Raw genomic sequence first — 22,679 nt, forward strand, 5'->3', positions numbered from 1 at the left:
CAGACGCCTTCACGGTCGCCGGCTGCTCCGACGCAGCGCAGCCCACGACCTGGCCGCCGACACCAGCAGCGATGCACCACTCCGGCCCCCCCCTGCACCGTGGGTGCGTGACCCTGTCAGCACCAGAAGTGGCTCGGCATTAGCAGGTAGGCGGGGTGGGGGGCTGCATCGCTTCTCTCCACACGCACAGAGTGGAGGAGGGGGGGGGGCACTGCGCCCTGATGACGCCACGCACTGAGGTGTGCCCCGGCTGCAGAAAGTAGTAGAGCGACGCCAAGAAGCGAAGGAAAAAGGGCGAACGTGGAAGTGACGCACACTGAGGGGGCGCTGTGGAACGACTCTGAAAATAACGACACACTGACAGACGTATAAAAGCTGAAGCTCAGCGAGCTGGAAAGACACACGAAGGGAAAAAAAAAAGCAGAATCGGGTTAGTGCCGAGAGACACAGCAACCCCCACCAAGGTCACTGCACAGTGCCAGCCTTGAGCGCAGCAACAAGCACCTGCTCGGCGAAAGAAAAAGGTAATGCATCCGAGAAGGGAATGGAGGTAGATAAAGTGAGACAATGAGGCAAAACTGATGAAGGGTGAATGAGCCCCACAAACGACGATAGCAGAAAAAAAAAACAGACGACAAGAGACACGCGCACAAGAGAAAGATAAGCGAGTGATCAACGACAGACTCGCAGACACGCACAACGGTATATGTGTATACTGTCATACACACACACACGCATATATATATACGCGCGTAGAACCGCTATCTAGAAACAAGGAGAGTAAAGCGCCGCATCAGCACCGACGAAGGAAAACAGGGGGAAAAAATAAGACATCCACACGACAGTTTTACCTTTGGTGCGAAACTGTCGTGTGGATGTCTTATTTTTTTTTCCCCTGTGTTCCTTTACATTCTATCTCGTCGTAGAGACTCGTAAGGATACTGCGCTCCGTGAGAAGAGAAGCGGAAGCGATCTTCTTCGGTCTGAAGTGGGTGTGAAAAGCGCAGAAGCGCCTCACTCTGGGTGTGGAGAAGAGAAGGGCCCGGAAAACGATAGGAGGAGGAAGGATGGTGCTGTCATGCTCATCGCTTTTTTATTTCAGCTCAAGACAGGAGACACGGTGCAGTTCTTGTATGATGCAACGATGCACTTTTTCACGCCCTTTTCGTTCTTCCTACGGTACATGTGTACGCTATAAGTCACGTAAAAGCATCGGCAAGAGAAAGAGAGATTTGTAGAACGCAAGCGGTTGAAGTGGGAGGGATTACGGAGCGAATCCACTGCGGGTGCATATGCAGAACGCGATAAAGAGAGAGCAAAGGGGAGAGACTTCATCTTCCGGTTCTTGGGCTACTCTACTATCACTTGCCATGTGTGCTTCACAAGAGCAGTGACGCACGGATGCGACGTAGGCTGACCACAGAAAGGCAGTCTGCCGCTCAGCAACTTTGTTAATTACCGAGGCAACGCCCTGAATAGGCTTTGCACCGTTGTCGAGGCAGGGAAGAAAACTTGTAAAAGAGGACAGAGTGTAACGCAGGTCATCTAGTCAAACAGTCCCCACAAGCACACACACACACACACACACACCTATCCTCTAGCACGATCCGAAACCGGCACCCACAGGACATCTCAAGTCGTGCCCGTCCTCTTTTGTTGTCCGCCCTGCTTTCTGGTTCGGCTCACGTCCTTAAAGACACACAGCCATGCACCCATACACGACTCTCTCCCTCCCTCTCTCTCCCTCTCGCCTCATCCTCTTTCGCTTGGGTGAGGCCACAGAGCCAGTCAGCTTGACATGAAGGTGCTGAGTTGCTCCTTGTTTGTAACGCATACAAGAAACAAAAGAGAGAAGGACAGCGAGAGAGCTCCACATCAGGGGCGTGCATAGAGTTAAAAGGGGAGAAAAAAACCACTAGAGGGACACACCGAGAGAGAGAGGAGAAAAGATGAGGAAGAAACAAAAAGGAACCACCAACAGAAGAGCTACAGTACATGAGAGTTCACCCACCATTTTCGTGTTCGTTCGCTTCTTTTTTTTTTTGCGTGTGTGGGTGTGTGTGTGTGTGTGTTTTGTACTTTCACTATAAACATCAAGTGCGGTGGCAACGAAGGAAAGAAGCACGAGGGAAATTGAATGAAGAAGTCAACGACATCATGAAAAAAGAGACACAGACACGCGCATCGAGGTTGAGTGGGAAGAAGGCTGAGAAAGAAGTCATACAGTTAGAGAGCGGCACACAACCTCACAGACGGTGCCGCACTGCCACACTGCACACCATCGTCACCGAACGCCGAAAGCACAAAGGAAAAAATGAAAGTTCGCAGCAGAATTCAGCTACGAAAGATGCAGGTTAGCGACGCTAGGGTTAGAAAGACACGATGAAAGTCAATCGTGAAGGTAAAGTTTCACCGCAAAGGACGCTTCTTACAGTTCAACAGGGGACACTGCTCGCCACCACTCGCGCCATCCCTTCTAAGGGACTTTACTCATTTACACCGCCCTCCTCAATCCCCTCCTCTCAAGATGCACTCACACACCCACACACACACACACACTCGAGAAAAAGCAGAGGAAAACAAACAAGCAAACGCGCCAAAAATTCAAAAAACAAATTCACAACACGAAGAGCGACCAAATTCATCACCCACACCTCCCTGATGTTGAGAACGCGCGAGATGGGCAGCACCATTCTCGCCACGAAGGCATCGCGTTCCAAGAAGAAGACGAAGCTCACAACTACGAAAAAGAAGCGAGAGAGAACTAGACGTCACCACAGAGAAGCACATGGTTTAGGGGGGAGAAGGAGTGCGAAATACTGCCCTCCTAAAAGGGAGGCGCCACCAAGGAGCGGCAAGGTGGGGAAACTACCGGAGTGTGAAACAGAACAAGGTGACGACAAGGCGCTGAGGACGTAGAACAAGGACGATGTTCGCAGCGAGCTGGGTCCTCCGTCGTACTCCCCAGGCACCAGGAAAGTAGGCGTGCTGGTGAAAAGAAAAAGAGAGAGAGACAGAGAAACAGAAAAAAGCACACCAGACGGGCGAATGCTAAGATACATTAGTGCATTCCAGCACCTCCGTGTGCTGGACGGGTGCAGGAAGCAGAGACCTATACATTCATCCACAAGCAGTAAGATGTGCCCACGTGAATGGCGGCTGATCAAGTCTAGGTAATTATTGACACCTTCCCCAGAATCAAGATAGCCTTAAAAGTTCAACCAGTCTGGACCGTCGTCGCTTTTACCAGCCTCCAACTCAGGAGGTGCCGCTGCTGTGTTTGCCGAGAGATGGCCGCTGGCACGGAAGAGTACATCATCCAGGTTTATACCCCCTTGCGTCGGCGCGGCCGCCGGTCCTACCTGCCTATCATCGGTGCCCACTTCTTCTTCCGCTATTATGTCCTCCTCGACGTCGTCGAGGGCATCGTACGAGCGCGACGGTAGCGGCGCCATATTGGCTTGCACAGGCGCCACATTCAGATCGCCGGCGTCGCTTTCTGCATCCAACCAGGCTGGCGACACAGGATGAGCCACCGCTTCCGTTGCTATTGGGTGAGTATGTGCTTCGTTCCACTCCCCTGTGTAGTCCACCGCAGGCATTCCGCTTCCCACTGTGTAGTCGATTCCTATCGTGGCGGCGTCATGAGAGCTGGGCCGTGCGTACATAACCTCATTACCGGTGCGCTGACTCACAGAATGAGTGTTCAACCACGCAGTGACATCGATTTCGCCGTACGCGCTCTCTGGCACTGCCTGTGCTGCCTCACTAACGAGCGAGTACGCACCAGCTGTCTCATGTAGAGCAGTCGCAGCCGACGTATCCTCATACTGCACCGCCGACGCCGGAAGTCCCTTTCCAGATGCCTCAGAGTGTGGCAACGGAGCTGCAGACTCTGGATTGCTAGTCAGACTAGCCGCACTGCCGCTGGACGCCTTCTGCAAGTCCTCGACGCGAGCAAGTCCACTTGCAATAGTATCCAGTTCACAACGCATCTCATCAATACGCTTTTTAAGATACTCCCGCTCGGCGTCATCACTCTTGTTGTGACAATGCTGGACGTGGGATTTCTGTGTTGATGCGTGGTCCTGCCTCAAGTGAGCATCCTTTGCGCCTCTGACCTCCCCGAACCCTTGCTGCAGCTGCTGCAGCTGTCTGCGAAGCTCCTGAATACGATGCCTTTTGGCCTGATTAACCAAGTGCAGCTGATGTGTCTCCGCGTGGCTTCCCCCTGCTGCCCATTGGCGACGCTTTTCCAGCTCCCACATCAGCTCCCCCACCCGCTGCGCTGCGGCATCCCGCACGCGCTGTGCGCTATCGGCGTCACGCAGCGCGTGCTCGCGTCGGCGCTGCGTCAGCGCGTTCTGAGATCGAACCTCCTCCAGCAGCCGTCGATCGCCGAGACCGGTGTCCAACATTGCGTCGCTCATCACAAGCAGTTTCTCGTTGCAGCGCATCTCCAGGTGTGCATCGCGGTGGTCCTCCGTCAATACGGCGATGTCCTGCTTAGCGGCCTTGATAAAATCCTTGTACTTGGAGGCCTTCTTGTAGCGCCTCACTAGCTCCTTCAGCTCGTCACGGCGCTTGACGAGGTCACGCTGCTCGAGTCGCAGTACCTGCAGCGTGCGATGCGCCATCAGCGACTCCTGCACAAGACGCGCGGCGATCTCCTGGTGGCGCCGGAGTGTGCCACCGATAGTCAACGTCGCTGTGCTTTTATGCGACGCCCCGGGGCCACCGATGGTGCGATTGCCATCAGAAGTGCTGCCACCTTTAATACATTGTGACAAGCTGGCGTGGTAATGCTCGCGACTGCGCTGAAAGAGCTCTTCCCGCAGGCAGGCGTTCTCCTCCTGCATCGTGAGAAGCTCCTCAGCAGTTTCCGGGATGCCAGGTCGCTGAAGGCCACAGTGCTCGGCAACCGACACGTTGGTGGACACATACTCGCGCGGAGAGTCGTCAGGGTAACGGGCCATGCGCGCACACGTGTCGCCAGCACTCCTCTGGTCGGCAGAAAAACGTCCGCTGCGCGAATGGGCTTCGCTCACGCAACCGTCGGCAAGCCGCTCCTGCTCGTCGAACACTCGATCCGCTGGCAAGGCAGAGCTGTCATCCTCGTACACGGAGTGATACGCGGGGCAAATGCCTTGCTCAGAGGCTGCGGCATCAGCTCTCGAGTAGGCAGATCTACTGGGACTGAGGTTCTGCTGGGATGGCGACAAGCACGACAACGCTGAGGTCGACAGGGGAGTGGATGAAACGCCTTTACCGGTACCTGCCAAGTCTACGGCTCCTTTGGTCGGGCTGTGAAGCACAGAGGAGTTTCGAGAACTGCGTGCACTCCGTGGAGTGTCTGAGCTGGAGGTAAACGTGGCTGAGTTGCTCGACGCACCCATCGGCATGCTCGCACCGGCGGCTGCATGGCTTCCTGACGCGGATCGCACATCAAACCCAGCAGTTTCCTTCATGTTCACTGCGTGGTACGGATTGCTCGAGCTGTCGCTCTCGAAGTCGTCCGGAAAGGAGTTGTTCGAGTAGCGCTCGTCGTCGTCAATATCGATTGTTTCGACAGCGGCAGTCATTTTTTTCGGAAGGGGAAGCGGAGAGGACCGAGTAAATGAGCCTAGTAACGATCTTTTGTCTCTTCTCTTGTTGGGTTATTTGTCTGTGTACGTTGTCAGGGACTCGGAGAGGGTAGAGAAGACCAAAGAGAGACAAGGAGAGGAGAAACAGATTCAAAAATGAGCAGAGAGGTGCAATACCCACAGCAAAACAGAAACTGCTCAACGATTCGGTAAAAAGAGGAAGTGCTCCAGTCATACAAACCGCACAGCGTGATAGCGGTGATTGTGCCATTGATGCATTAGAGTTGGACGATATGATGACGGCATTTGTGGGGGAGGGGAGGGGGGGTGAAAGTGGCGCGAGAGAGGTGAAGAGTAGTGGGGAATGCAAAAATATTTTGATTTGCAAACAGAGAGAGAGAGGGCGAATGGGTTAGAGAATAAAATAAACGGTCAACCGTGCAGCATGCGCGCCAACGAGAGAGCGGGGCGCAGATGAGGATAGAGTCGCGGCGCGAAAGCGCGCATACGCGATGAAACGCAAAGGAGATGGACCTCGAGGATAGTCGATAAGAAAGTTGCCTCAGGCCCACTGCGGCCAATCTTGGCAAACATGTGGGTAATGACGGGCCTCATATGCTCCATGTAGGTGGAGACGCGTCGTGCAACAGCGACAAGCGCGAATCGCGAGGTGTTCCGACGCCCACGAAGACGAGTGAAGCTCTCCTTTTTTTTTGTTTTTTCGAATGGTCGTAACTTTTGTTTTGTTTCCGCTTCTGCAGAGGAACCCGCTGGAAAAAAAAAAGAAAAAATGGGGAGGGCTCAGCGCACAAAATGAGGCTAGAATACATAACTGACCACGCAGAGAGAGAGGTGAGAGGTGAGAGGTGAGAGGTGAGAGCGCGCAGGGATAGAGAGAGCACCAACAGCGCCTGTCCCACACAGGCAACAGACGCATGCCGAAAGTAAATCGCAGCGCATGAAAAGAGCACAAGAGGAACAATAACTTTTTAAAGAGCATACATGCAAGGGCTATGCGCGGCGTTTGTGCTACACCTACCCGCGCACACAGACGCACCCGTATACGGTTCGCCCCGCCCCAATTCTACATGGCTGCTCGATAAAGCTGCTTTTCGTCTCACTGAAGCTGGTTTCCGTACCCTCTCCAGCGACCAAAGTAATCGACGCCGTCCCAAGGATCAACGACATGAACACAAAAGCCACCACCACCACGACACACGCCGACTTCTTTCTTCAAAAGAGCGCACACATCGGTACACAGAGAGCTACGGCGGAGGAGAGTGAAGCTGTGACCACGCTGTGCAAGCCACTGGGAGTTTGGCGGATGCTGCCCACAGAAAAGACATTGGATAAAGAGAAAAACAGAACACAAACAACAACGCAAACGGCGCTAGTCGGCATCCAATATACGGCCAATCTCCGTCTTCTGCTCCGCAGTCAAAAAGCTTGGGAACTTTGTGGTGAACTCGATGACGAGGTCGCCGCGTGGAGCGTCAACACCGCCGTGGTTCGGCAAACCTTCACCAGCGATGCGCGTGCGGTAGGTGGGGTCCACAATTTCGTCAATCAAGATGGACAGCTCACGGCCTTCCATCGTGTGCACCGTCACAGTGGTGCCGCAGAGAGCATCGCGCAGGGAGATGGTTGCCTTAGTGACCAGGTCGTCGCCCTCCCGACGAAACCTTGTGTGCTGCATGACGTTCACCACTATGACAACATCACCACGCGCGCATCCGAGGCAGGTGTTGCCACGTCCCTCGACAGTGAAATGGTCGCCCGTCTTCGCACCTTTCTCTACACGCACCTCGTAGGACTCCTCCGTTACGGTCGCCGCAGCATCAAGTGCGGGCATGCCAGCATGCGACGCACTCCACGTGGCCCGGCGCGTGGCGCCATAAAATACGTCCTCGAGCGTCACCGGCAGCAGTACCTCGATTGACGGGCACTTGGGCGGGTTCGGCGGCATGCCAGTAACGGCGCTAAAGAAGTCATGCTGGTTGCTCTTCACCCCGTCAATGCGACCTATCACCTGAAACGGGTTGTCAACCCCAAAGAAGCGGGTGAAGACAGCGTTGGGATCGATTAAGTCAAGGTTGATACCGCCCGGCACCCCTTGTTGACCGGTGCCACCATGGCGGACGCCTTCCTCTCCGTAGATATCATAGATGGCGCGCGTCTTCGGATCCGAGAGCACAGTGTACGCCTGCGCCGCCATCGTAAAATTGCGCTGCACCGTCTCTTGGTCGGCATTGTTGGAATGACACTGCGGGTTGTAAGCAAGTGCATACCGGCGATAGGCCTTGGCCACATCGTCATCGCCCGACTGCCGGTTGAGGCCCAGAAACTCGTAGTAGTCGATCATCTCAGAGCACACGAGGAGAGAGGGGCTGAGAGCTATTTCTAACGGTTGGCTTCGATTGCTTTGCTGTGGCGCGCTATGGGGAGTATTGGCTATGAAGCCTTCGATATCGGCCGGGGCGCAGTGCTGAATTGATGCGTACGTCCCAGCGATGATGCAACATTACGAGAGCAGCAGCGAAGCACGCAGCGGCAGAAGTTGGGGAAGGACGAACGCAGGAGAATGCGGTAGAGGAGGTAAGAGAAGAGAGGACATCAGATGTACACAAAACGTGTGGTGAGAGAAAGAGAGAGACAAAAAAAAAAGATACGCTGCTAAAGGAGACGAGCAACTTCTCCTGGTTGTGAAAAGGAAAAAAAGACGCGCACCGTATGCAGTACACATTTCTGCGCGCAATGAGGAGATGAGCCAGCGAAGATACTCGTGTCGTGCACGGCAGTCCAATGAGCACCAAAAGCTGAATTGCTGAGAAAACGACGGCTCTCTCTCTCTCGCTTCCCCTCACAAGGCATAGAAAAAGTGCATCATGGGGTACTGTCTGTGAAGTGTGTTCTTCGCCCATGTTGCAAACTTCTGTTTTGGGGGGGCAGGGGGGAGGCTGCTGTTGCCTCTTCGCTGACAACCGCGGGTCCGTGCGAGGTGAAGTGGAGCACAGATGTGCGGAACGCCATCACAGACAAGAGGAACAAGCCTACTTTTTTCGTCAACGTAGGTAAACAAACGTTATGCGGTGCCTCTGCCTTTTTTTTTTCGCTTTTAAAAGTATCCTTTTTCCTTCGTTTGTTGGCCGTCATGCACAGTTAAAAAGTAGCATAAGGCAAAGCTAGCAACAAAGCGAAGTGCGGTAAGTCAAAAAGCGCCTCTTTTCGTGTTGCGTGTTTGTTTGCTTGCCTGCCCTTCTTCCCCTGCTCGCTCTACGCCACGCTTTGCCAGCTCACTCGCAGCTTAGACGCGACAAGCCACTCTAAAACACACACGTACGCAGTCCGTTAAGTGCGTGCATGTGCAAAGATGAAGTCATTGAAACAAAAAAAATGTACACACAAAGGGAACAAGAAGAACGGAAAACAGCATCGAGGGCGTCCGTGTAAAACGAAAACTACAAAGCTGCGGTAACAGACGAAATGAAAAGGGAAGACGAGAGAGGCTTCAGCCCGAACAGTACCGTACAACACACACAAAGAAAAAGGGAAGGGAGGAGCCGAGTGCCACACAGCGAGAGACCAAAGCTCAAGCGCGCTACTACACAGAAATGCGAGAAGAATACAGTACGGTCAGTAGAACGCCACCAGAAAAGATCAGATGAAACTCGAAAAGGAGCTATTTATATAATCAAGAGAGGGCGAAAGCCTCATCCCAAGAGAAGAAGAGGTAAGGAGGCGGTTGTGTGTGAGCGCGTGAGTGCGTCGAGGTGTTTACCCGAAAGGAAGTGCTGATATACATACTACTGTCGGCAAAGGCTCGAACAGGCAACCTCCGCATGAACGCCACTATGTAAGGGGAAGAAAAAAAGGAAGCGCAACAGGGTACAAGCGATTGTTTAACGAAGCACAAGGAATGCAGTAGCCCGCTGCACAGCGATGTCGCGTCAAGCAGATAGCAAATACCAAGGTGAGCAGCAGAGGAGAGGCAGCGAGACGAGGCACCTTTTTGTGCATTACTCTGAAGAGGAAAAGGAGAGGCGCGTTATGTGTAGACGCGTGTGACCTGCCATGGACGAGCCCAAAGACGACCAAAGACATGTGCACAGAGGGATATGAAACCAGGACACAACAAGAAGACGTCAAACGTCTCGGCAACCCATTCAAGAGGAGAAGTAAGGCACACCCGAATGAGGATTGGAGGATAATAACAAAGGAGCTAAAACAAAGACTGGCAGTCGAACAGACACCAGAAAAGGGCTGGAAGTAAGCACCAGAGAAAGAGACGCACGTGAAGTGCAGAGGTGAGGTAGAATGAGTGAGAGGGATCGCCTCTAACCTCTTTTCTACGTCCGCTTGTTCGTACGGGCACTGTTTTCTCTCATTGAACAACAGCGAGGATGAAGGGGGAAAGGGAAAGAGTTGCAACGACAGCAGCAGCAACCGACGCCTATCAAGGCGTGACTAGCGAGAGAGGGGGAAAGGCAGGGGCCGAGAGGGAAAAGGTGTAAACAAAAGAGAACAAAAAACTTCAGATGCCGTTGAGAAGAAAACAGAGAGCGTTAGCGAGTGGAGCCTACACACAAGGCGTACCACACACAGACACATGAAGCACAGACGATTGTAGGGCGCCAGCCTGCATCCCATGACAGTAAGCTAGTAAAAGACAATTATGAAAAAAAAGGAAAGAGGAAAAATAAAAGAGAGAGAGGGGAAGGGAACACCAAGAGATCATGTGGATAAGAGAATAGACTTAGTACGCTCACACTCTGCAGAGAGCACCCACACACACACATGATAAGACGCAAGCACGCGGAGGCACACAGGGCAGTCAGAGAGTTCCTCCGATAAGCTCAGATGCGGTTAAAGTACCTTTTCGCTCAAGCGAACCGCTAAGCGCCAGTACCTGTCGCCCAGTGCTACTCTTTTTACTGCCATCGCTACGTTCAGTCCTACTGAACCAGTCAGTGTACCCACCAGGTTCTTCTTGTCCAGCACCTCTCAGTAGTGTGCCACGGAAAGGGTGGTGGCGCGCTGCAGGCGCAGCTGACACACTTTTTTAGGAATCATTTTTTTTGCTCTTCGTGCGTGTCTTCTTGGCGGGCACAGGCGCCCGCTCATGGTTTCCATTCTTGCTTGCTGCCGGCATGTTCTTCGTCGGCCCAGCGCTGACGGAGGGGCGACTGACCGTTATGCTGCTTCGACGCGATTTCAAAGTGCCCCCTCCATGCTTCGACAGCATGGAGGGCGCAGACCATGCTACACCACGTTGGCGATCGGACAGCATGATCGGATCCAAGCACGAGATAAAGGACCGCTGCAGCTGCGTCGTACCACTTGGACCCTTTGGCGAGTGGATAACCATGGCCTTGTACTTTGACTGCAAAGACATGTTCACGCGTGAGGCACGAAGTCTGGTGGTACTCACAGTGTGTGACGACTGTGTCTTCGCCTCCGCCAGGTCAACTTGGTCGAGGGTGCTGGCTGAGGTTGGGGTGTTACCGACGGGCCTTCCGCCGCAAGCACGCAGGAGCGCCACGTAGAGCGCCTCGTGGTGAACAACCAGATTCACAGAATGGCCGTAGGACGCCATGATGAACTTGGGGTGGCGCAAGAAGCAGACAGCCAGAGACCGCAGCGCAGTGACGAAGTCGTACTGCCACTGCTGAGTAGAGATCTCAGCGCTGTGGGTCGAAAGGAACTGACGGAAGCGCGCCAAGTCGCGGACAGCCTCGCCGTCGTGCAGCAGGACTTGAAGCACGACCACAGCATCGCGCACCATCTCTTCACACTCAGTTGGTCCTCTGTTTGCCAGCGAGAAAAGCTGCACCATCTGCACAATCTCCTCCTCCGCGAAGCTGGCGAAGGACTCGCCAATAATGCGCCGAAAAGCATGGTCAGCGGCGAGCACCTGCCCCGAGAAGTCCATTAAGTGCTGGCCACGGGAGCGACGACTCGACGACAGCAACACCTTCCCCTCGACGCGGCCCTTCGAGGCGCCACTCGCCTTGTGTATGTGGATTGCTTCAGAGACGCCGAGAAGCAGCATTTCCAGTCGCGTGCGAATCCGCTCGAGTGAAACAAGGCTGGAGTGCATGAGCACCGTCTCCTCGTCCATGGTCCACAGAATCGGCAGACTATCAACACAGGCGTACGGTGCATCGTCCACTTTCACCTCCAGATAGGGAGACAGCTCATCCTCTTCGGTGCTGCCGTCGCTGTCCACGTGTACCCCATTTCGCTCAACCGACGACGCGATCTTCTCCGTGTCATGCTTTAACTGTGAAGCACACTGTTGTGCAGCGTGACCCGACTTGTCGCTGGCCTCACCTTTGTATGGTGTTGTGTTCTCGTAGACGTCCGCTTGGTTCTCCACTGGCACAATGTCAACCTGTGGCTTGTGTGGCTGCATGTTGTCGGCCAGCAGGATAACTATGCGTAATGGGATAGGTGGAGTCTTGCCTACGCGACTTATCTTCGTACCACTGGGTAAATTGATCGACGCTTACAGAGATGGAAAATTGTACAACACAAAGGATTCACGTGACTGCAGACGTACGCACACAGGATTGCACACTGGGGGAGACAGAGCGAAAGGAAAAGCCGCTTGTCGAGGATGAGGGGTGTGGAGAGAAGACGAGTCTGTTTCTCGACCTTCTATACCGAGGGGGGGGGGCTGGGGAAGAGGAGGTCGCAATGCGAAGTCAAGGAAGAAGGGAGGAGAAACTTTACACAAGAAGGAGGGGGCACAGTCAATTGGCGATCGCAATCGTTCAGGCCTTTTGCGTAGGTTTCCGTCACAGCGATACTTCGTAGAGGTGGCAAAGGAAAGAGTTCACGAAAGACAGAGAGGGCTAAGAATGAGAGAGAAGAATGGACTTGAAGCAATAACGAGAAACAGCGAGGTAAATACTGATAAAGGGCTCACCGGTTTACCAGAAGAAATGCGGATCAGGTGTGGAAGGAGGCATAGAGGGGGGGGTGCAGTGCTATCCATACCGTAGAACATGAGGAACAAAAAAAAACGAGGTAAAGTGAGAGTGGGAGATGGCGGCGCGTGCATTGGAGAGGGGCAACTTGAGAAAGAGAAAAGCACACGGAGACAGTCGCGAGAAAACTGAGCCTCCTGCCACTGCACACGTGAAGCAGTGCGCGTTCTGTGGTTGAAACAGCAAGAATGAGCAACGAGCCCCCGCTGCCGCCGCCGCGGGTCTATGACTATGTGGAACCCTCATCCACTGTCATGCAAACTCCGCGTACCGGATGCGCTCTATCGCCCTTTTCTCTGGAGGCCCCATTACAGGAAGCAGCGGACACCAACCCCTGCCCCCATCGAAACAGTCCAACGCACCATCGAACGCCACTGGAGTCTCGTCAGGAGAGTGAAGGTGAGCAAGAGAAGCTCATGTGTTAATGCAGAATCCATGTTGATCGGCGCTTTCCATCTCGGACGCGGCTCCTTAACATTACTTCTTTCGTGTTGTACTACATTCGCTCTCTGCCATGCAGCACATGAGTCCCAGCACCGCCTCAGACACCACTCCGCCCGCCGCCACGTCCTGCAGGGGCCCATCGCGTCCCGCAAAGCAGCCGTGGACACACGCGCCACAGCAACGCGCCGACTCGGCCACCTCACAGCACAGCCCCAGCCTCCTTCACTACACCGCCCACCCCCTTCGCCGGCCGCCACGCCGTGCACCCCTCGGAACGACACTCGGCCTCCCCACGCCAGCGGGCAGCGAGGGCCGGGTGAGGGGCGGGCGACTCACGCTGGCACACCCTGCACACCACGCAGGGGCCACAGACGCCTTCACGGTCGCCGGCCGCTCCGACGCAGCGCAGCCCACGACCTGGCCGCCAACACCAGCAGCGATGCACCACTCCGGCCCCGCCCTGCACCGTGGGTGCGTGACCCTGTCAGCACCAGAAGTGGCTCGGTATTGGCAGGGAGACGGGGTGGGGGGCTGCATCGCTTCTCTCCACACACACAGAGTACGGGAGGGGGGGGGGCACTGCACCCTGATGACGCCACGCACTGTGGGTGTGCCCCGGCTGCAGGGCTTCAGGGCAGTACTAATTTTACACAAGCATGCGTCCTCCCTCCACATCCCTCATCAACGAACCACGGCAGGCAACGAAGGTATCTACTGCACGAGAGGGAAGTCCGTACGGAAGAGCTGAAGAGGTCCACCTTTGCGGTTTTTGTCGTCCCTCAAGGGCTTCGATAATTTGCATTATTCAGAGGTCTCATGCACACACGCACACAGCCACACATTGCGGCGGTAATGAAAGGGAATACGAGTCAGTAAAATGGAATAAGAGAGAAGCACAGCACACCACAAAACTTACTTGGAGACCTACAACTACGCACGCGCACAGAAATACAACGCCGTCCTCCCGGTATTTCATAGACAACAACAAAAAGTCACATAGTTCCCTGTAAGACGCTGCTTTCTCATTTTCTTTCTCTCGTTGCCACGCCCTCTAGGAACAGGGGAAGTTCAGATCACTGGCACTCAGCCATGGAAAGGGGAAGAAGTCCAGACTCACACGCTCGCAAACATTCCACAGAGAGCTGGCGAGAGACTGAGCTGCAACCAGAAACGAAGAAAACGACGAATAAAAAAAGGAGACAAACTACTGGAGTAGGAGTACGTTCGAAAAGCAACGACATCAGCTCCTGCCGATATCAGCTTCACCAAAGATTCACAAAGCGCGCACATGCACAAACGCAGCGCTACGCTCGCACAATCACCTGCCGTGTGACGATGAGTGTTAGTATGCGACACAGTTGCTCATTCCTGCACTCTTCAAAGAAAAAACAAGACAGATAAAATCCATGTCGCCAATCCTCGTCCTTGTATGGGCTCGTTTACATGCACTCATAGGAGCCTCTCGTCCTAAGAGACAGGCGCTGCAGGAGATGCCGCCTCAGCATTCGTCCGCCGCGCATGTAGCTCAACGCGGTCCGGGTGCTTCTCGCGCAGCTCTGTCATGACATTCCAAACGTGCTGCGACAGCTCCTCCGCCGATTTGAAATTTCTCGCATCGACCGGCTCTCCAAAGGAAAAGTACGCATCGGCGGCGTCCATCAGCGCCGATCCGCGCGGCCACAGCTTCTCCGTCCCGCTCAGCGCCAGCGGCACGATTGTGGCCCCCTCGTCAACAGCGAGAGAGAAGAATCCTAGGCGGAATGGGTTAAGCGGCCCGTCGGGGTTCATATTGCGAATTCCCTCCGGAAAGACGCATAGCATGCGGCCACGGCGCAGACGTCTGCGGGCGTTTTCCATCATTGGGCCAACTGTGCCTTTCACTGTTGCAAAGCTTGTCTTCTTGTCGCGGAAGTGCACAGCAAGGTCGCCGGAGTTATACAGCGCCCACCCCCCAAACGGCACACGGAACAGTCCACCCTTCGCGATCCATGTGCCATCACGAGGCAGAAGGGAGCGAATGGACACAAACGGGTCAGCGCCGCTGAGGTGGTTTAGCATGACGATCACCTTTTTGTTCGGCACCTTCGGAAACTTGTTGAGTACATGAATGCGCCAGAACGGATTCAGAAGATCCATTCCGACAAAGCTGACCTTGCGAAAAATGTGGCCGCAGATGTCCTGGCGGAACTCAGACGTCGTGAAGGGGAAGGAGACCACGATGAAGAGAGCCTGCACCACCCAAACAAGAATCCACTGCACTATCAGGGAGAGGATAAGGTACACAGTGCACAACAACCGGAGGACCTTGTTCGGGTGTTTCTTCTCTGTCATGGTGACGTGCAACTTCGTTAGATCCTGCGAGGAGGAATATGTGGGCGAGGAAGAATGGGGAAGGAAGACAAAACAAGCCAGGAGAAAGCTGCACACAAAGCACACGGAGAAAAAACATAATAAAGTGCTGTCAAAGACGGCACACAAGCGAGCCGGAGAGGGAGATCCACATACGCACCCACAAACGCACCCAGTGACCAAACGAGACGAGAGAGACAGACGCAATGAGCTGAGTGTGTCGTCGACCTCGTCTCTCGCTGTACACCTTGACTCTTTTCCTTTTCGTTGCTCAATAGATACGAAGGCGCACAATTGTTCGTTATGTGAGCAATGAAAGGGTGTCAGGATTGCGGGAGAAGTGAGGATGGTGGTGATGGACGTTGTGGTGTGCGAATGGTGGCAGGCAAACGGTGACACACAATCTGGTGAACAGAGACACAGTGCAGCGATGTAAAGATGTGTATGCGTATGACCGCGTATGTATGGATGGATGGATGGATGTGGGGGATCACAAGAACAAAGGACGAACAAATCACTCTTGGCTCTGCTGCGATGTTCCACACTTATAATTCCCTCGAATTGAAGAACGTCCAATCACACACGCACTCACGCAGGCGCGTACGTTCAGTGGACTGCACCAGCGATGCAAAAGAGAATCCGCAAGGAAAAGGAAAATAGACTTCAACACGCATAAATGTGTGTATGTACAGATATGTCCCACAAGAGAAGCATCAGGCTCGGTGAAAGGCAGCAAGACCGACAGAGGTAATAGGGTGGGGAGGGAAAGCAAGAGAGGTATGGACTGGAGTGGTACGGGGGGCCTGCTCAGAACGAACGAGACAAACAGCAGTCAGGGGGGAAGGGGAGGAAACAAACCGTGAGGAAGCAATATTTTGAGAGAGATGGAGCCAACTTCGGCCCTTTATAGCACCCAAGAGAAACGCCAACCGGACGGAAAAGTAATAGTCTTGCTGACGCAGTCGCCTCACTTACTCTCGCTTTTGTGATCTCTTTTCATTGTCGTGTACGAGACGTGTCCGCTCTCTGCCATGCAGCACATGAGTCCCAGCACCGCCTCGGACACCACTCCGCCCGCCGCCACGTCCTGCAGGGGCCCATCGCGTCCCGCAAAGCAGCCGTGGACACACGCGCCACAGCAACGCGCCGACTCGGCCACCTCACAGCACAGCCCCAGCCTCCTTCACTACACCGCCCACCCCCTTCGCCGGCCGCCACGCCGTGCACCCCTCGGAACGACACTCGGCCTCCCCACGCCAGCGGGCAGCGAGGGCCGGGTGAGGGGCGGGCGACTCACGCTGGCACACCCTGCACACCACGCAGGGGCCACAGACGCCTTCACGGTCGCCGGCCGCTCCGACGCAGCGCAGCCCACGACCTGGCCGCCGACACCAGCAGCGATGCACCACTCCGGCCCCCCTGCACCTTGGGTGCGTGACCCTGTCAGCACCAGAAGTGGCTCGGCATTGGCAGGGAGACGGGGTGGGGGGCTGCATCGCTTCTCTCCACACACACAGAGTGGAGGAGGGGGGGGGCACTGCGCCCTGATGACGCCACGCACTGAGGTGTGCCTCTCCGTCATGAGGAACGCACATCGCTGAGCAATATATATATAGGAAAACGAAGAGAACGTGAAGGGGTACAGTAGTGGATAAGGCACGGCTACGCTGCGCATTGGTGCGCAGAGAGAGAACCTACATAAGCAGCGCCCGACTAAAGAGTGATTCAAAATAACAGAAAGAAATGAAGCAGTGTACGTTGTTGGTTCTCCTCCTTATGGTTCACTCGGTGTCTCCTCGGAATCTCGCAAGGTGCCGTCAACGTCGTCGCTGCGCATCGCCAGGATCTGACGCAGACTGCGGCCATACTTAGCCGCTGCTTGAACTGCGGCAGCGTATTCGGATGTGAGCTGCGCAGGATGCTTCAATGACGACACTACAGCCGACCGGTACCCACTCCGGGCAGTCGATCCTGATATGCATGGCATCACATGCGCAGTAGACAAGAGGGGTGAGCGCGCGTTAGCTAGCCGGTAGCGCCTTGTGCCGGTGGGACGCCGCCCGCCTTCACTGTCGAGGAGGCTTCCTGCTGCAGATGTACCATGAAGACCATCCACAGCATGGAAGACGCTTGAGTCCGTTGTGTTGATGTCAAACTCATGGTCGATGAAGGTGAGCACTGAGCTGCTAGGAGAAAGGAAGGAGAACTCATGCGATCCAACCCCAGTGAATGCCGCAGGTGTCACCTCCTCCAGCATCGCATCGGGGATACTGGTGGTCGCTCGCAAACGTGACGCACATAGCCCAGAGCTTAACGTGAGATTCACGTCATGTAGAAGCTGTGTGGGAGAAGACTCAGCGCGATGGCGTGCCACGGAGCTTGTTAGAGGTAAAGCGGTTACTTCCACGGCTGCAGGCCGATGATGGCTCACTATCCTCTCAGGCAGGGAACTGAACTCACACACTTTATGCCCGTTGGCCGACTTCCGCAGGGCTGGAGCCGAGTGGCATCGCATTAACCTTGCACTGTGGAACCGATTGAGTCGCGATGAGGCGGCGGATATGATTGAGGAGGAGGAAAACAAAAGAAGACTCGCCGCTGCCACGGGATACTGAGATGCTTCGGTTACTCCTGACACCACACATCCCTTGTCCAGTGTCGGGAAAAATATTCCACTAGATGAGGTCAGAATCGACGCCGACAATTGCTGTGGCAAAACAGAAGTCAGCGACACCACATTTTCATGTACTTCCTCTAGTGGAAACGGTAACGACTCGGCTACTATGCCGTCGCAGAACGCCTTCGATGGGAATGGGTAGTCGAGCCCTGTCCGCATCAAGCTGCCATCCTGAGCGCAGTGGTCTTCCGCCACGGTGGAACTGTTTTCGAGGCGCACAGCTAAGGCAGGGAACAAGGAGATCTGATCCTTTAAAGCGAGGAGAGATGGGGTACCGATTACGAATGATTCCTCTTGTTTTGAGGAGGACCGCATGTCCGCCACAGTTGACTCTCGTCGGGGGCAAGAGACTGCATCGTTTGCGCGGCATGCATCCGGCGTGTGCCGGTCGTGTAGTGCGCTCGAGGATCTATAGCAGACTGGTGTGTGGATTGGGTCCGCCATTGTATCCGGATTATGCGAACATCCTGATGTGCTCAGCGACGATAGGTTTTTGAGCGGCGGCACACCTGAGGAATCTGAAGGTGATCGCTGCATACTGGCAAAGGTGACAGGAGAACCCCTCTGGTGGGTACGACTTGTTGTAAGCGTAGTAGTCGTCGTCGCATAGGCGTAACGCACCCCCCCCCTTCAGCGTTGCTGCTTGATGGGTCGGTCCTCGTGCACGATCCTCTGCGCGAATGTTAAAATAACGTCTAAAGACAATCCACAAGACACCTGCGTCGGATGCCCAAATGTCGCTCGTTGAAGTCACTTCCAGCCCGCAAATCACACCACACCTCTGCCTATCACTGTGGCTGTGACAGGTCCAACCGATGAAAAAAAGAGAGGCGAAAGGCACAGGTAATAATAGCGACTGTGATAGCGTTAAAAGAGCAGGGCACAAGGAGGGGAAGCGTTAGCAACCACAAGGCACCCTGCACCAGGGAAGGAAGGGTGTGAGGTGTGTGTGTGTGTGGATGGGGAGGAGTGCGCCCCTGAGAGAGGAAAAAAAAACAACGGTAAGAGCCTGAGAGTGCACACAGAACAACACGACACGATACAGCGCAAACGTCCATGGAAAGAAGCAGAGAATGGGGAGTCCAAAGCGACGACTGACACAGAGAGATAACGACATAACGCTCATCGCAGAAGAGCCAGAAACACATCACAGCCTCTAGTGGACTTTCCTATCGGCTCATCATCAAGTCTCTCGTCAAGGAACAACCGAAACACACCGCTCGCAGAAGACAACAACGAGAGAGAGTTACGGCACACCCCCACATTCACCCTTCTCCACCTCTCACATCCCCACTTATTCCCAAAGTACGCACAACACGGTGCCTGTCACACTACGAGATGGACGAAAACGAAGAGGCTCGCGAGATCGCTCACAGACACAACCCTCAGAACGTTTAACCTCATGTACGAGACGTGTCCGCTCTCTGCCATGCAGCACATGAGTCCCAGCACCGCCTCGGACACCACTCCGCCCGCCGCCACGTCCTGCAGGGGCCCATCGCGTCCCGCAAAGCAGCCGTGGACACACGCGCCACAGCAACGCGCCGACTCGGCCACCTCACAGCACAGCCCCAGCCTCCTTCACTACACCGCCCACCCCCTTCGCCGGCCGCCACGCCGTGCACCCCTCGGAACGACACTCGGCCTCCCCACGCCAGCGGGCAGCGAGGGCCGGGTGAGGGGCGGGCGACTCACGCTGGCACACCCTGCACACCACGCAGGGGCCACAGACGCCTTCACGGTCGCCGGCCGCTCCGACGCAGCGCAGCCCACGACCTGGCCGCCGACACCAGCAGCGATGCACCACTCCGGCCCCCCTGCACCTTGGGTGCGTGACCCTGTCAGCACCAGAAGTGGCTCGGCATTGGCAGGGAGACGGGGTGGGGGGCTGCATCGCTTCTCTCCACACACACAGAGTGGAGGGGGGGGGGGGCACTGCCCCCTGATGACGCCACGCACTGCGGGTACACCTTGAGGACAAGAGAGCTCCGTCGACAACACGACTGCGGCAACTCTCCGAGCGGTGCTCTGTGCGTTTGAGATTTTTTCCTTCGTTCTGTCCTGTGGGGCTACGGTTGCCCTTCACGCGGATGGGACTTCTACCGCTGCTTTCCGCCAGGGCTACTCACACACCCATGCGGTGAACCTGGAGTTCCATGGCTGCAGAACACCGTCTGCCCTACGCGATTCACAGTCCGGCGCATAAAATCCTGGGAACACCGCGCAGAGGAGGTGGGTCGTGCTTCCGCATGCCCAGCGCGGAGGGTTACAGATAGCGACACGGAGAGGGGGGACAGGAACGGTGTTGGATGGGGCGGAACTCGCCCTGAAGACACGGGCAGACGCAACAGCAAGAGAGAGGGGGTCATCGAGTAAATCAAAGACTATTCTCAAAGGAAAGGTGAAACTAGAGGTCAACCTGAGAGGTAGAATAGAGCGCTTCCACTAAAGAAAGAAAACTCAGCCATCCCTCCCTCTCCCCGATCTCGTCTCACCATTATCTTGCGAGAAAGTGGTCCAAGGGTCACTTGAAACGAAGGAAGGAGAAACATATCCTCCTTTCCAGGGACCGGCGCACTCGCCCTTGATCGCTTCGCAAAGAGGGGGAGGGAGTACAAAGAGAGCGACAGTCAGTCGTCCACGTTCCCTGCTCGATACACGCTTTCGCCGCAGTAAACAAGTGCTAAGAGCACGCCTTGTGTAGAAGAAACACAAAGCGCATTAGGGTGTGTATGGAAGAGTTCGACGCCTGACTTCTTGGTCAACGTTGGTTGCCTGTTAGCCGTCTCTTCCTCCCCCGTGACGCCGAGGTGCTGAAAATCCGCTGACCCTGCGCATCGTGTTTTGCACGCTTTCTTCTCTCTCAACACGAGAGAGAGGGCGCGGAAAAGAGCCTCAGGTGTCAGCAAAGCTGCGGGCACGGGTGTGCAGGTGGAGAGGGAAGCGTTCTCTGGAGCAGGGAGGGGACAAGGGTGTCTCACAGGGAGTGATAACAGTACTTGCGACGAGATATAGTGAGGGAGAGAGGGATGCGGGAGAGGGGAGAAAAGCAAAAGAGACTTGTCGACGAATGGCCTGCTGACCCATGTGCAGCACTGTGTTGGCGGCCTGCCTATGGCTGTGTCTGTGGGTGTGTACGGAAGAGGGGATGCGGCAGACTCGAAGAGACAGGTCACCCACCATTGCCTATCTGTCACTTCTTCCTTTCCCCCTGACACGCACGCTAGCACACACACGCCAGTATAAACCAATGACGAGCTCTCATAGAGAACCCCTCACGGTAGAAAGAAATGCGTCCGCTCGATACGACACACCAAGGCCAGCCCCTTCTTATTTATTGCTTTACGTGAGCACAATGCAGCTGCCTACATATCTGTAGGCTTACTCGGTATTACGCAACTACCTTCGCCCACGAGCTGCGTGTATCCGCACGTGCGAAGCGAGCGACACGCGGGAATACAGCAGAGAATGCAAGGTAGAGAACAACTTAAATGCTTCATGACAAGCTGAGACACATCGCAGCGAGAGGTGGGTTCGTAAGGTCCCCACTTGAACTGGCAAGGTTACACACACATGTACCCGCATTGACGGATATGGACCTGCCCACCCACCCACCACAGCAGCTCACGCCTGCTACTCTGTTCGATCTGCGGCGGGACTGTTGGATCCACTCCTGCTTCCCTCCTCTTCACTGTCGCTTGTGTCAGCATGGCTGTTGGAGCCTTCCTTCCTCCCTGCCTCGCTGTCCTCATCAACTTCAGTGCGCAAAGGTTGCTGCCATTCGTGGCGGCTCTTCAGACGTCCTCGGCGCTCATTCAGCGGGCCAGCATGCGACAGGTCTATCGCATCCAAGTCCAGGCCTCGCCGCGCCTCGCTCTCCAGCAGCTCCGTTTCCACGTACTTGTTCTGAAACGCAGAGATCTCCGCCGAGTTGGCGCACTGCTGGTAGCCGGCCAGCAACTCGCGGTTAACATCAAAGAAGCTCCCTCCCCAAGAAAAGTACGCCATTATGTTTCGGGCGTCGTCCATCAGGCCCACAATCACCAGCGTCGCCGCTAGTGCTTCCGCGCAGTTCAGCTTTGATGGACGGCCATAATTCACGGGGTTAGCTGCCAGCAGCAGTGGCAAGAGTCGTGGCGCGGACATGCGCATTTTTCGCCACGGCACCGCGTCTAGCTCTTTCCACGAGCAATCCACAACGGCGACACCGCTCCGCAGTACAATGCCGCGATCGGCGGGACTGACGATATCCGTCGCACTCGGCGTCAGCACCACGCCGTGAAATGGCTCGCTAAGGCGCAGGAGGCGCAGGGCATTCACGCGATACAGTTTCTTGCCTGAACAAGCATTGGGGTCACACTGCTCAAAGTCCCACATGGCGAGTGGCACGCTGCAGGGATGCGCTGGAGGTTCGTTGCTGTGGAACCCACTAGTCGAGCATGCATCACCGGAGCTGCCGCCTCGTCCTCGGCCATGAGGGCGACCACCTCGTGTGCGCGCACCGCTCTTCCCCATTTGTCGCACAAAAGAGGGTGCCTTTCTTGTTTTCCTCAGTCGATTTGGTCTGGGAAACAGCCAAGCCGCAGAGAATGAGCACAGGACTGTTCCACCTTCCTCTGAGTAAGCGAGGAAGCG

At 55.3% G+C, this 22,679-nt stretch overlaps 6 protein-coding genes across 6 annotated transcripts, besides 4 other annotated features; all 6 read right to left on the reverse strand.

Annotated features, from left to right (window-relative positions):
- Positions 1 to 249: part of a repeat region that runs on past the window's edge.
- Positions 250 to 3,209: 2,960 nt separating this feature from the next.
- On the reverse strand, positions 3,210 to 5,582 carry LPMP_322030 (hypothetical protein; the record flags this gene model as incomplete). Its single annotated transcript, XM_010703585.1, has 1 exon — positions 3,210 to 5,582. The coding sequence occupies one exon, from the start codon at positions 5,580 to 5,582 to the stop codon at positions 3,210 to 3,212; it is 2,373 nt and encodes a 790-aa protein (XP_010701887.1).
- A 1,393-nt stretch (positions 5,583 to 6,975) lies between these two features.
- On the reverse strand, positions 6,976 to 7,947 carry LPMP_322040 (heat shock protein-like protein, putative; the record flags this gene model as incomplete). The annotated part of the gene is made up of 1 exon (XM_010703586.1): positions 6,976 to 7,947. The coding sequence occupies one exon, from the start codon at positions 7,945 to 7,947 to the stop codon at positions 6,976 to 6,978; it is 972 nt and encodes a 323-aa protein (XP_010701888.1).
- Positions 7,948 to 10,644: 2,697 nt separating this feature from the next.
- Positions 10,645 to 11,997, reverse strand: LPMP_322050 (hypothetical protein; the record flags this gene model as incomplete). Its single annotated transcript, XM_010703587.1, has 1 exon — positions 10,645 to 11,997. One exon carries the CDS (start codon positions 11,995 to 11,997, stop codon positions 10,645 to 10,647), a length of 1,353 nt encoding a protein of 450 aa, XP_010701889.1.
- A 1,080-nt stretch (positions 11,998 to 13,077) lies between these two features.
- Positions 13,078 to 13,645: a repeat region.
- An 840-nt stretch (positions 13,646 to 14,485) lies between these two features.
- LPMP_322060 (1-acyl-sn-glycerol-3-phosphateacyltransferase-like protein, putative) lies at positions 14,486 to 15,349 on the reverse strand (the record flags this gene model as incomplete). The annotated part of the gene is made up of 1 exon (XM_010703588.1): positions 14,486 to 15,349. One exon carries the CDS (start codon positions 15,347 to 15,349, stop codon positions 14,486 to 14,488), a length of 864 nt encoding a protein of 287 aa, XP_010701890.1.
- Positions 15,350 to 16,387: 1,038 nt separating this feature from the next.
- Positions 16,388 to 16,953: a repeat region.
- Positions 16,954 to 17,141: 188 nt separating this feature from the next.
- On the reverse strand, positions 17,142 to 18,581 carry LPMP_322070 (hypothetical protein; the record flags this gene model as incomplete). Its single annotated transcript, XM_010703589.1, has 1 exon — positions 17,142 to 18,581. One exon carries the CDS (start codon positions 18,579 to 18,581, stop codon positions 17,142 to 17,144), a length of 1,440 nt encoding a protein of 479 aa, XP_010701891.1.
- An 881-nt stretch (positions 18,582 to 19,462) lies between these two features.
- Positions 19,463 to 20,005: a repeat region.
- Positions 20,006 to 21,677: 1,672 nt separating this feature from the next.
- LPMP_322080 (hypothetical protein) lies at positions 21,678 to 22,559 on the reverse strand (the record flags this gene model as incomplete). Its single annotated transcript, XM_010703590.1, has 1 exon — positions 21,678 to 22,559. One exon carries the CDS (start codon positions 22,557 to 22,559, stop codon positions 21,678 to 21,680), a length of 882 nt encoding a protein of 293 aa, XP_010701892.1.
- Positions 22,560 to 22,679: the final 120 nt, after the last annotated feature.

The sequence above is a fragment of the Leishmania panamensis genome, assembly GCF_000755165.1.
Source record: "Leishmania panamensis strain MHOM/PA/94/PSC-1 chromosome 32 sequence".
Taxonomy (NCBI): Eukaryota; Euglenozoa; class Kinetoplastea; order Trypanosomatida; family Trypanosomatidae; genus Leishmania; species Leishmania panamensis.